General features: G+C 46.8%; 1 protein-coding gene across 6 annotated transcripts in view; it reads right to left on the bottom strand.

The window, feature by feature from the left end:
* The window catches only part of GDPD5 (glycerophosphodiester phosphodiesterase domain containing 5), a 173,196-nt gene that overhangs the window by 4,976 nt on the left and 155,854 nt on the right, over positions 1-12,366 (bottom strand). For 5 of the 6 annotated variants that reach the window (XM_052812737.1, XM_052812739.1, XM_052812738.1 and 2 more), the window contains exons 12-15: positions 11,806-11,963; positions 9,736-9,883; positions 6,357-6,439; positions 3,605-3,619 (exon numbers count right to left, since the gene is read on the bottom strand). In XM_052812737.1, coding sequence (XP_052668697.1) covers positions 3,605-3,619; positions 6,357-6,439; positions 9,736-9,883; positions 11,806-11,963 — 404 coding nt within the window. The remainder of the gene's footprint in view (positions 1-3,604; positions 3,620-6,356; positions 6,440-9,735; positions 9,884-11,805; positions 11,964-12,366) is intronic. The other variant, XM_052812743.1, reaches the window with a different exon arrangement.

The following is a 12,366-nucleotide window of genomic DNA, read 5'->3' as shown; positions in this document are numbered from 1 at the left end:
CATTTATTCTCATTACTCAATGCATGTAAAGAAAATTACTGATGCCAGTAATAAGCAGCAACAGCAAGTTCAAGGGGGATTTTGCTTTTAAAGCTGTTTTTCAGCCTGGGAGCACCCCTGTAGCAGACCCTCAGCTGCAGAGCTGCTGGCATAAGGAGTGGAAGGTGGGCTGCTGCTGCTGCAATAAGGGAAAACAGGGCTCGGTGGGCTCAGACAAAGCAGCCGTACCCAAGATCCCATTGCAAAGGGATGCTGTTTAGGCCAGGCTTTCATAGCCCACACCCCAGCGATTCGTCCTACCTCCGGACCAGAGAGGAAGGCTTTCAAGTAAATCCCAGTCTCCCTGCCCGAGCCAGGGATGCTATAAGGCTATTTGATGAAGAAACAGCAGGGATTTAGGGTGTCTTATGGGATTTCTGATCTTCTGGCACCATCTAGTGGCTTACCTACACAAGGGAAGGTGATTTTTAATTTTTTTTTTTTTTTTTTAAAAGGTGACAACCACCTTCTCTTCAATTTCTAACCCTCTGCCCAGCCCCAGGAGCAGAGGATTTGAGAAGCCCCACACATCTCCAGCCTGGGTCCACAGAATCAGCCTGAAAAAGCGATATCTGCAAAAGAGGTTCTGCAATGTTTCTGGAACAATCTAGCTGGTGTTGATTTCATGGGTTTTCCATCCCTTTCCCAAATCCCAGTGGGTGACACCACACCATCACACTTTGACCAGGGTACGGATGAAGGCAGATGCTCTGCTACAGGGAAAAGAAGGGGTGGGATGGTGTCCTGGTGTTGGCTGGGATAGAGTTAATTTTCTTTCTAGTAGCTGGTACAGTGATACATTTTGGATTCAGTATGAGAAGAATGTTGATAACACACTGATGTTTTCAGTCGTTGCTAAGTAGTGTTTGTACTAAGTCAAGGATTTTTCAGCTTCTCATGCCTGGCCAGCAGAAGGCTGGAGGGGCACAAGGAGTTGGGAGAGGACACAGCCAGGACAGCTGACCCAAACTGGTATTCCATACCATGTGACATCATGCCCAGTATATAAACTGGGGGGAGTTGGCCTGGAGGGGATCGCTGCTCAGGAACTAACTGGGCATCAGTCAGCAAGTGGTGAGCAATTGCAGTGTGCATCACTTGTTTGGTACATTCCAATCCTTTTATTATTATTGTAATTATTATCATTATTAGTTTCTCCCTTTCTGTTCTATTAAACTGTTCTTATCTCAACCCACAAGTTTTACCTTTTTCCTTCTGATTCTCTCCCCCATCCCACTGGGTAGGGGGGGGAGTGAACGGCTGCGTGGTGCTTAGTTACTGGCTGGGGTTAAACCACGACAGATGGCAACACAACACAACTCACAGACCCACGGACAGAAGAAACACAAAGGAAGCACAAAGAGGTAAAGACATTAAAGTACAAAAAAAAAATTTAAAAATAAAAAAAATATTTTTCTTCTATCGTCATCATCTAAACTGAGCCACTCTGACATGGAAGATGACCATTTTTACCCTTAGTGTCCCATGCAGGCAGATCCCGCTAAGATCAATGTGGTTGCAAGTACATAGGATCTCACAGGATAAGACTCTCCTTAAACTATAATCAGGACCAAAACATATTGCTATGAGTCTTTTCTTTGCCCACATCATCAGGATTTTCAGCATCAGGCTGGGTTGTGTGGCCAAAAGGCATGATGATCTCTTGCCCATAGGTCCTAGACGTCCCACGGAGGGCATGGGCTATTTTGAGGCACAGACAGCCCAGCCTCAAAGGGGTGCAAGGGACCAAAGGCTTTTCTCCTCCTGCCAAGAGGAACGACCACTGCGCTCTCGTCCCCATCTCACATGGTGGCTGTGGTCAGACCCAGGGTGGTTAAATACGCACAAGAGGCCAATGACTCCTCTCACAGGGGTGCATTGCTCTGATTGAACAAGCTAAGAGAGGGTGACCCCAGTTTTCAGGGGTACTTTGAAATACCCTATTAGAAGAGCCACCGGTACATTTAATCACGATGCAACTCCAACACCATACGAAATACTCTGCTGGGCTCAGTAGCCTTTGGGTCTCCAGAAAGCTTGTTTAATAGAAAATAGCACCTCTCCTACCCCCTCGGACTCTGTTGTGATCGGCCACGTTTAGGACAGCAGCGTGCAAAAAGGCCAGACAGACAGCAGGTAGGTCTTGTTCTGGGAGGTTGGCATCAAAGCAGACCAGACGGACACGGGGTGGGAACAGACTAAAAAATACTGGGACAACAACACAGAGACAGCATACACCATGTTAGGGCCACGACCGGACCCTTGGTTTGGAGAGGAGATGCTAAATGGCAGGGAAAGGGGATCGGAGAGGGGCAGGTCAGGGAGAAAACGGGGTTGATTGGTACTGAGGTGATAAGATGGAGCGAGCAAAGACCCAAGCCAGCCGCAACCACAGAGTCCCCATCCTGCGACTGCTCTTGCCTAAAGCCTGCCCAACTCTTCCACGCCTGTCTTCTCCTTATCCACGAGCCAGGGAGCAAGGGGGAGGCGAGAAGGAGAAAACACCCAACCTCCCTGCACCCATAGAAGGGCTCAGCCCAGCCCCATAGCCAGGTCCTGTTTTGGGGAGATGCCGCGAGGACGTAACGCCGCAAGTCCAAGGTACCTCGTGGAGCAGGCAATGCTTGCAGGTGGCCAACCCCAAGCCCCGAGGCGGTAGGTGGGCAGAGGGAGAGGGGCAGATAAGCACAGACAGGGTGTAGCCAAATCCTCAGAAACACAACCCCATGGCACACAGCGGAAGGAATGGAGAAGGTTAAGACATGAAGAGTTTGGTTCGAGTACGGACACAGTGAAGGCTTTACTGCAGAAAAGCAACAGCGCTTCCCTCCAAGGGGAAGAGAACAACTGGTGAGAAAACAGCCAATACAAGGAGAAATCTGGGTTTCCAATTGATGGCACTTCCAATCCAGCATCCCAGGCTCACTCCCTTCCTGGGTGCAACGCTATTTATTTTCACACTGCATTTCCAGGCTCACAGTGGTGTAACTGAGAAGAGATTCCCGAAAGATCCCTTGCTCCAAGTGCAGCAATTGATGAGCCAAACCTTTTCAGCTATTAGCCTTATTAATTCATTCCCAGGGCTAGAGAAGCGCTACTTTATATAATTGAACAGGTTACATTATTTTCTTTAAAACTGGCCAATTTTGAAGAGGTTGGTCTCAAAAACCTCTGGTAAATGCAGGAAGGAAGGGGATATTTTGCATGGGATTATTTCTATGGAGAAGGCATTACGTCCACTAGGAATTTCCCAATTACAACACGCTGCAGGACCTCAGAATAGGGCTTTTTTAAAGGCAGCGACTTATACCATTTTAACAGAAGGTCAGATTGCCTTCAAAACATCCACCAGCTTCAGCATCAGGCTTCTGTGGTGCTCATGGCTATGGACTATGCAATGTTCAGACCCTTATAGTCCCCCTGTGAAGCCAGATGTTTGAAAGCATCATGAAAAGCTGCATCCTGCCCTGTCCATCTGCAGTGAAGCCATAGCAGAGAGGGAGAAAGAAAGAGAGAAAGGAAGGTTGAATGAAAAAGAGAAAGAGGAGGAAAGCACCAGAATTACCTGATCATGTGATAGCTGTGAGATGCCAGAATGCAGCAGAGAGAAAGAGGAGGAACATGCACAACAGTCAGAGCAGTAAGAAAATAAACAAGGCAAAGAGGCAAAAAAAGATCAGTTAGAAGTCATCACAGTTGGTATTTCCCCTCTGGAGAGGCTGCCACGATCCTGTCACCAGGGCTGAAGCAGAACAGCAGGAGCAATCCCTACCCATGGCTACGGAGGAGAGACAAGCCATGCGTAGGAGAGAGGACGAGCACATCGAAGCGGTGGCTCTGTTCCCACCCACCCCCTCATCCTTGCATGAAGGAAGCAGCTCTGTTTTGCCCCAAAAAGGACTTGGAGAAAAAAAAAATAATAATAAAACAAAACAAAACAACCACCATGACACTGAAGGCCAAATGCCAAGCCCATTTCCCGGAGCTGAATCACATCAGCAGGTAGTAGTTGGGCAATTCCGCTGCGATTTGTTTTCGATATATCCTCAATGCTGCTACCAATTCTTTCATGTGGTGGAGAAACTGGAACGGCAGGGAAATGGGTCTCTCCTGCGCATGCTCTTGGAAGAGCAAGCCCTTTGCTGCAGAAAGTCCAACTTCTAGTGCTAGAGTTTCTCCTTCTTCCTTCTACTAACTTGGGGTTGAGTTGTCCCGAAGGAGAGATCCAAAAGAAGGCATTTGGCCCTGCTACGATGGACCCCACATGGCCAGACCTCTCTGAGCAACTCAACTGCCTTTCTACATCAGGTCCAGAGGCTGGGCAGGCAGCTCAGTGCTCCAGGTTGATGGGCCCTGAGGAAACCTGCTAGCAGTTTCCAGTTCTTCTCACCTGTATCACGCTTACCCTGAGGGTGGAAGAGAAATCCTGCAATAATGCTTTCCTTCCTTACCATGCTTCCTCTTGCACTATTCCATCAAACCTCTTCCAAACTGGAAGAAATTCAATCTGTGCAGAGAGGAAGAGTCTGGCTATTGCAAAGTCCACGTAGCTGCAACTTCTCCCTCTCTCCAAGTGTGCATAATTTCACTCTGCTCTGAGACCTATAGTTCCCATCCAGCAGGTTCAATCAGTTTAATTTCTTCAGCTGTGGTCTCCCGGGTCTGATTCAGGAAAGCCTTCTAAAACTGACTTTGGGAGATGATACAAAAGACTGCACGTATTTCATCAACTTGGCCTTCAAATTCTGCTCTTCAGAGAGGTCAGTCCCTGCCTCCAGACTCCTCTGTGCATTTCTGTATCTGACAGAGAAATACAGGGTCTAAAGAGCAGGGACATCTCTTATTATCAACTGACAAATTTGAGGGAGTGGAGAAAACTTCCAGGCAACACAGCCACGATGCCCTTCTGGAGGAAAGGTTTAACTGGCCACAATTCAGATCACGAGACCTCTTAGAAAAATTTTAATCTCATCTTGGTCAGTGGTTTCATTAACTGTTGGGAAATCTAACCTGAGAGGAGAGTTTTGAATCTGATGCTCGCTCCGTTATCCCATACTGGAATTGGGGACCTGCTGGGCACAGGTCTACCAGTGCGGGACTATGCAAGTCATGAATTTAGATGCAATTATAAACAGACCCAACATGTGGCCTGAAGTCAAATCCATAGTGGGTGCTGGCAGGAGCGATAGCCTACTGCAACGTGGCAAAAATACCTGAGTAATTATGCACCCAGGGGAAGGAAAGAGGTTGCTGCAAGCAGATGATCTAGGACAAGGCGACAGCAAAATCACTAGCTCATGAGGCTGAAGCAAATTAAATTGCTGTTCCTAACGCAAAGGCATTTCAGATATCATGAAGGAATGAAAGTGTAGGTCCCTTGATGTCTCTAGGACAGTCATTTGTGCATGCCAAAGCAGATGAGATTATAGGGCCGGGGAAGAGGGGATGCAACTTCAGAATGACACATTTTCCCAGGAGAAGGCTGCTGCTTCTCGCTGGAGGCAGCGCATCTCTCTGAGCTCACGATTTTGCAGGAGAGGGTTATTACACTGTCACCCCAGACAGCTAAAATGCCTCCTAGGAGAAAAGGCACATCACCGGGAGGACACCGTGGTTTCCTCCAGTATAATCAAGAGGAGGGTAGCTAGGCCAGCTCTGCCATTAGGAAGTTGATTTACCTCCTCCTGATTTATCAGTGTCTTGCTCTGCTCCTAGGTTTTATGCTCCACATTTGTTTTCGGGGACCCTGGCTGACAGAGGAGCCTCTGCTGTGCCCTCATCAAATCTTTGCTCTCCCCTTTCTTTGGATGAATGGAGAGACTTTCTTTATGCATCAAACCAAGCAACTGATTTGATTTGCTAAATCATAATATTTCTATTTCTTCACCCAAATGGGAGCAAACTGATTTAAGAAAACTACAACATATTCTTTTTCAAGACTATAATGGTAGAATCTCAAAACATCTCCTCTTCTTCCTTTAAAGCATTTTAATCTCTTTCTCAACGTCCATTTCCCTAAAGCATTTACAGTTTCTCTCCCACACACGTTTATGAGCGGAGCAAGGCGACTATCGCTACTATTTTGAGATCTCTCATTCTTCTTAAAAAGCAGCAACCACATCCAATTCAATGTCACATCTCAGAAGTGGAATTATTGTTTGCAGTCTTTGTAGGGATTTTTAATAAACAGTTTCCCTGCTATTGCAATCCAAGCGCCTCAGGAGCACCGTGCTCCTCCCTCCCATCTCCACCCCGCGCTCTGAACAAGACCACACGCCACAAATGCGTGAAAGTCGAGCTGTAGCAATGGTACTTACTTCTGGAATATAAAAACTCCTACAATTACGATAAATGAAATGAGATCAGACGTGATCCAGATTAGGTGGTACTCGTCTGGAGGCTGGAAGACAAAAAACAGAAGCAGACCTTAAAACTTTCTGGTTTGTACAATCACAGAGAGACCACCCATTGCTAAAGTTACCACCAGGGCAGAAAGAAAAGCACAGAGCTGCAGGGGTCACATACAAATCACAAGGTTTATGACACTTCTAATGCTAGCTTGTCATCCAAGATGACATTATCAGGAAAAACTGCAAACAGGAACAATTTTAAACTCTCCATCCTTTCGTGTGCTGACATTTTCTCAGAGCTTTGTGGGCTGAAAGTTTCCTATCTCAGCTGCACCGCGAGGTGAGGGTAAGATGCTGTTTGGAAATCCGTCTGCGGGAAAACACAGAAATATATACACATTGCACATGAGACATGCAGGGTCCATTTTGAGTGCTAATGTTAGCTGTATAGCATAGTCCCCATGTTATAAGCATATACTTCTCAATTTCTGTCCTTTAAGGCACCAGTAGCTCTGGCACCATTTGCCAGTCTACGTGGCTGTGGTCATCACATCAGCTAAACCCATCATCTGAACCCAGCACAGAAGCACACGAGTTCACATTGATTTTTGTGCTGCCCAGGAAAGAGCACCACAAATAAAGACAACAAAGTAAAGTGATAATAATAATCAACTCTTGATGATGCTCAGAAGGCACCTACCCAGGAAAGCCACCAGTGGTGCTAATGATTTTCTCCTATCCCAAACCTAGACTAGTCCCAACCAGAAAAAGGTTGCTGATTTTATACCAGATGGATCCGTCACAACCACCAACACCAGCACTAATGCACACAAGTAATATTTCCTTAGAGAAATAGAATCCATAATGCATAAAGATGAGTTCATGCAATGGTAGTGTGACATGGATAAAACCAGTTGGGAGCCATCAACTCTGCTACCTCTGTCTCCCAGCAGAGATCAACTTGTTTTTCTGCTCGGTGAATCTTTGTGTGTCTCAATTTATCCTGTGAAAGTGTACCATTGAATTAGCAGGGCAATGCTTTAATTAGCCAATGCTTCTGATGGAGATTTAATCCCTGTGTTTTCCAGCTTAGTTACAACAGGGTGACATTTAATGTTACATTTACTGCCTCTATTAGGACGAACAGACTCAAAACTGATGCTTCCCATTTTCTTGGCAGGAGAATGCCATCATAACTATTTTGAATGAAAACTCAAGAGTCTTCTAAGTTAGAAGAAAATCTACACATCTAAATTTTTCATGAATGCAACTGTTGGTATTTCACAACTGAAGAACCCAAATAGCAGGTTTTCCTGTGGGGGATCAAAAGGGGAAAACTAGATATTTTTTTTTTCTTTCCAAAGACATGCATTCCACAAACATCATTATTAAGAGTACCCAGTGAGCAGATGCCTCCTCAGCCCTTCAGAGGAGGGAGCAAACATCTGTCGCGGAGGCAACTTGTTGTCCTGCTCCATCCACACCAAGACCTGCTCAGGAATTTGCTATATTTCACCTGCAGTTCCACTGAAACGGGGCTGTTTCATTGGGATTACTCTGGGTTTCTATAAACTTTACCCACTATAAGTCTTATTCCTGAAATCCTCACATTTGCAGCCGTCAAACCCTTCATCAATTTAGTGTAACTGGACAGAGAGCAACCTAAACCCCTGGCTCTGAGAGAGACTCCCAAAAATGCAGAGAGGGGTCCCACACTGGGCACCCGCTTTAAGGACATCAAGTTGGGGGCTGAACTCCAGCTCAAGCTTTTCAAAGCCCTCTATACCACATCTGATGGCCTCTCTTCTTACCAGCAGCTTTCCATCAAGGGTAGAGGGGAGAGAGACTGTCACTTTTTCTTTTTTGTTTTTTCCTTTTATTTAACTGAAACACAAGTTCAATGTATTTTTGCAATCACAAATGGCCCCTGGGTGAACGGCGCAGCACAGATTTGCACTGTTCAGCTGGTGATGAAGCCCAACAAAGCCCCTGAGGGCACTGGACAGCCAAAGCCTGGCAGAAACAACCATTTCACTCCAGCTCCCAAGCCATGTCCTACATGGTGGAGGAGGCTCAGATGGCAAAGCTGGTTAGATTACATCACCCAGGCGCTTCAATATGCAGGAAATCAAGGGATTTTTATGCTGCCGGTGATATAAGAGTGTGCACTTGCAGCAGAGGGCTGAGTTGGAAATCCAGCAGATGGGAGAGCCCTTGGAGAAGGGCTCCAAGTATCAGCAAAGAGGTTTTTGGAGTAAAAAGCTGCCACTGATAGGCATATAAATCCTGCCAGCTGTAGTGGAGGACAGATGTTTGCAGCAGCACAGTTCAGACAACGATTATCTCTTCTGCCAACAGATCCAGTCTTTAAAAAACCATTTCCAATTCTCCAGCTTCAGCACACATCAGTGTGAATTTGTGTAGCTAGACACAAGCAGTAGGTTAAGCTAAGGACAACACGCATAGATAGATGTTCATCCATCTAGGCAGTAGTCTTGAGGTCCTACCTCCAGCTAAAGATGCAGATAACTCATTAACATTAGATTCTCCTTGGGCTCATCTTATTCTCCCCTTTCCCAAGCATATCTGCCAGAGCAGCAGGTAAAATAGCTTTCTTCTGTCCTACCCCCAACAGGATCTGTCATCAGAAAATAGCTGAGGGGCTTACACCTCCACAGCTGAACTCGTTTGGGGAATACTTTAGTGCAACTATTTCATTGTTTTCCCTCAAGTCCAACATGAATATTTCTGTTTGGTTCAGAGACCCAAAGTGCTAGGGGCATTTTCAGAGCGTTTAATGCCTACGTGATGGGCAAGGGGGCTATCTTTGGGCTCTGGTTGTTCCTTGTCCGGCAATGGGGTAACCAGAGGTAAAACTTGTCCTCGTTTGGTATTAAAAATGGGAAAAAAAGCTAGTTTTGCAGCCTGGCCAAAACACAGAAGCCAGGTTTGCTGGTTCACCTGTGTGCCTGCTTCTGCAACTTTACCAGCTGCTCAGCAGGTCTGGAAAGATGTTTTTCTATCAGAGGAAAATGGAAAAATCACGTGGGTTAAATAGGGCAGGCACCACGATCTCCAAGCATCCCACCCAAACCCTGTATGGGGAGAGACGAGGCCAGCTGAAGGGAAGGATTGTGCAAGAGAAGCATTGATCCGTTACCATATCAGGGCTCAGGCATACAGAGGCGGAAAACCCTCAAGCCCAACAGCACGTTGAACCCAACCAAACCTTCCTGGAGAAACCCACTAGACATACGGCTGCAGTGGTCGACGGCCACCTCTACACCCCGCCACTGCATCCCCTCCTTCCAGGGCTTCACAGCACCTTCCCACGCATCGTGCTTACCATTAGCCAGATGGGAAAAGGCACCTTGCGAAGGACGTGGGAGCTGTCGGAGGTGACGGACTGGACACCAGCGCACCACAGGATGGAGTACAGCCAGGGCTCGTTCACAGTGTAGAGATTCACACTCAGGTTTGCCATGGCGTAGTCCCTGCCAGGAGACAGACAGGGTGAGATGCGAGTCCCCCAGCAAACGTCAGACCCTCATCTCCAAGAGGAAAGCTCTTGCCAGCAGCCACTGCTGTAATCACAGCTAGATTTATTGGGTTTGAACTGCACGAAATAGGTTTTTTCAACAGGGCACAGTCACTTCACAAGCAACCCAAGGGCACTGCAATCAAATGGTTTGAACTTGAAAGCTTTCTTCACCTCTCGGATGCTATCTGACCCAGGCCACAGACCATCTCAGATACTTCCTCATGAATGATGGACACAGCATGTTTTTGTAACAACCACCTCATGTTGATGTAAAAGTAACATCTGACTCAGATGCCTGTAGCACTTCATAGCCAATTTGCTTAAAAACTGACAGACACATTTCCAACATCAATTCCTACAACTTCCATGCCCTTGTTTTGGGGACAGTTGGAGAGATACAGCTTCCAGTCTCCTGAGGTCATTTTCCAAGCAGCTAAAACTGCAAGCTAGGGTACAGCAGCTGTCAGCAGGAAACCAAGCACTGATAGTGCACTCCCTGTTCCCATACAATTTGCATAAATTGCTCTGTTTCCTTATCTATGAAGCAGAAGCATCACTAATCTCCCTCACATGGGCAGCACAGAGATTAATCCTTGCAATTTAATACCAGCAAAGCACTTTGAGGTGGAAGGCCACTGTACAAGATGTGGACATCTCAAAGCTCTCAACGTGATCGAGATGCTCCAAAGGCTAAGGGATTCTCAAGGGCAGAGGTGGTTGCAGCAATGTTACATCCAGATGCTGATTTTGGGGGGGATTGAGAGAACTATGTTAAACCAGGGCTTGTTGAGCCTGCTCTGGCTTGTGCTGCAGGACTGCAGCAACATTTGACTGGGTACCACAAGACCTTCAGAGTTCAAGAAACACTCAGGTGGCAGGTCTGATTTTGGAGACAGCTGAGGTGGGATTGATGAGAGATTGGGCATAGATGAGAGAGTTGGCATATGGTCCTCTCCATGAGATAGAGCAAATAGGTAGGGGAAAAAAACAGGCAGGAATTATCCTGCAGGTAAAGCACAGACTTTGTTTTAAGGGCAAGCAACTAGACCGATGGTCATTGTTCAAGACACCATTGGATTATGCTAAATAGGACCACGCTCGCAAACAGCTGCAGGCTCAGCTCTTCCCTACTTCCAGCCCAAACATCCAGTAAAACAGCTCCTTTGGAGATAATTTTCTTCTTTGGGGAAAAAATTTAAACTCTAAAAAATAGAAAAGCTCTACTAGAGACAATCTGCCCTTTCTGAGAAGGGGGCAAAGCTAGGAGCTAGCACACTGCACGGTTCAAATACAGGCTCAAGCAGAAGGAGAAGAACCCCGTGATATGCCAATCTCATTAAAGAGTAGACCTAACCAGTCTAAATAGCTGACACAGGACAGTAATGAAATGGGTGAATCCTCTGCAAACCGAAATTTATGAAAGCATATTCAGACTTTGGACTAATCAAAATTCTGTGGTAGCAACTCTGGAGCAGACAAAGAGAAACAAAGGGCAGCTGCTAATGAGGGTGAAACAGCACTTGGAGGTACTCGGTGTGAAAAACCTTCACTTTTTCCCAGAGCTGACAGTGTAATAAGAATCAGACGATTCATATATCTGTATTTCAGAAAGGCTCATCATATACTGAATTAGCACGTAGAGTTATCAGTCAGCTGTGCGCGCCTGAGAACAGCCTGAATTCTGGGTGATGGGTAGGGACAAGCTTGCACAGCTCAAGATTTCAAGAGCAAGTCCATCTGAAAAGATACCTCCGTGCAAATAAGACAGCCTGGGATGATCAGAAAAGATGCTGCTGGGCCGGGGAGGCACAGAGCTGTGAACACCCGCCGTGGAGCACATGGGCTATCACGCAGTGTCCAAACAGAGGGCTGTACCTGACATCCTCGTTCGTGACCTTGGTGTAACGCAGGTTGAGCTTCACGATGCCCTTCTCCCTCATGCGCTCTGCATCCAGCTTGAGGCCAGAAGTCTGCTGGAAACCCGGCGCAATCTGTCTGACCAGCTGCCTCTCCGTGTCCGGCAGCCACATCACCTGCGGAGGGAGCGAGACAGAGGACCGCTATGGCAAAGATGGTTCAAAAAGCTGGTAACACGAGGTAGCTTTGCAGACAGTCAGTTTACACCAACCCAGAAGCAAAATCACACGAGAGACTGCCTCATTTGTCATACAAATTGGCTACGAGACACTTACAGCCTCCCACATCTTTAATCAAACGCATTTCAGGATTATCCTCGAGCCCAAAGGACTGTAACGCACAAAATCTTAGAGGTGAAAAGGGTTGAGATACAAAGGGATCAGGCCGAGGGCTCATGAGAAGAGACATGGTGTATCCTTGAAAGCCTGTCCTCCCTGCCCAGTTCAGGGCACAGAGAGAACCAAGGACATAAGGCTAAAATTGACAGTGCAGACAGGATGCACGGGAGAAGCCTCTCAT

The sequence above is a fragment of the Harpia harpyja genome, chromosome 17, assembly GCF_026419915.1.
Source record: "Harpia harpyja isolate bHarHar1 chromosome 17, bHarHar1 primary haplotype, whole genome shotgun sequence".
NCBI classification, from domain to species: Eukaryota; Metazoa; Chordata; class Aves; order Accipitriformes; family Accipitridae; genus Harpia; species Harpia harpyja.
Note: the sequence above shows the minus strand (reverse complement) of the source record. Positions and strands in the feature narration are given on the sequence as shown.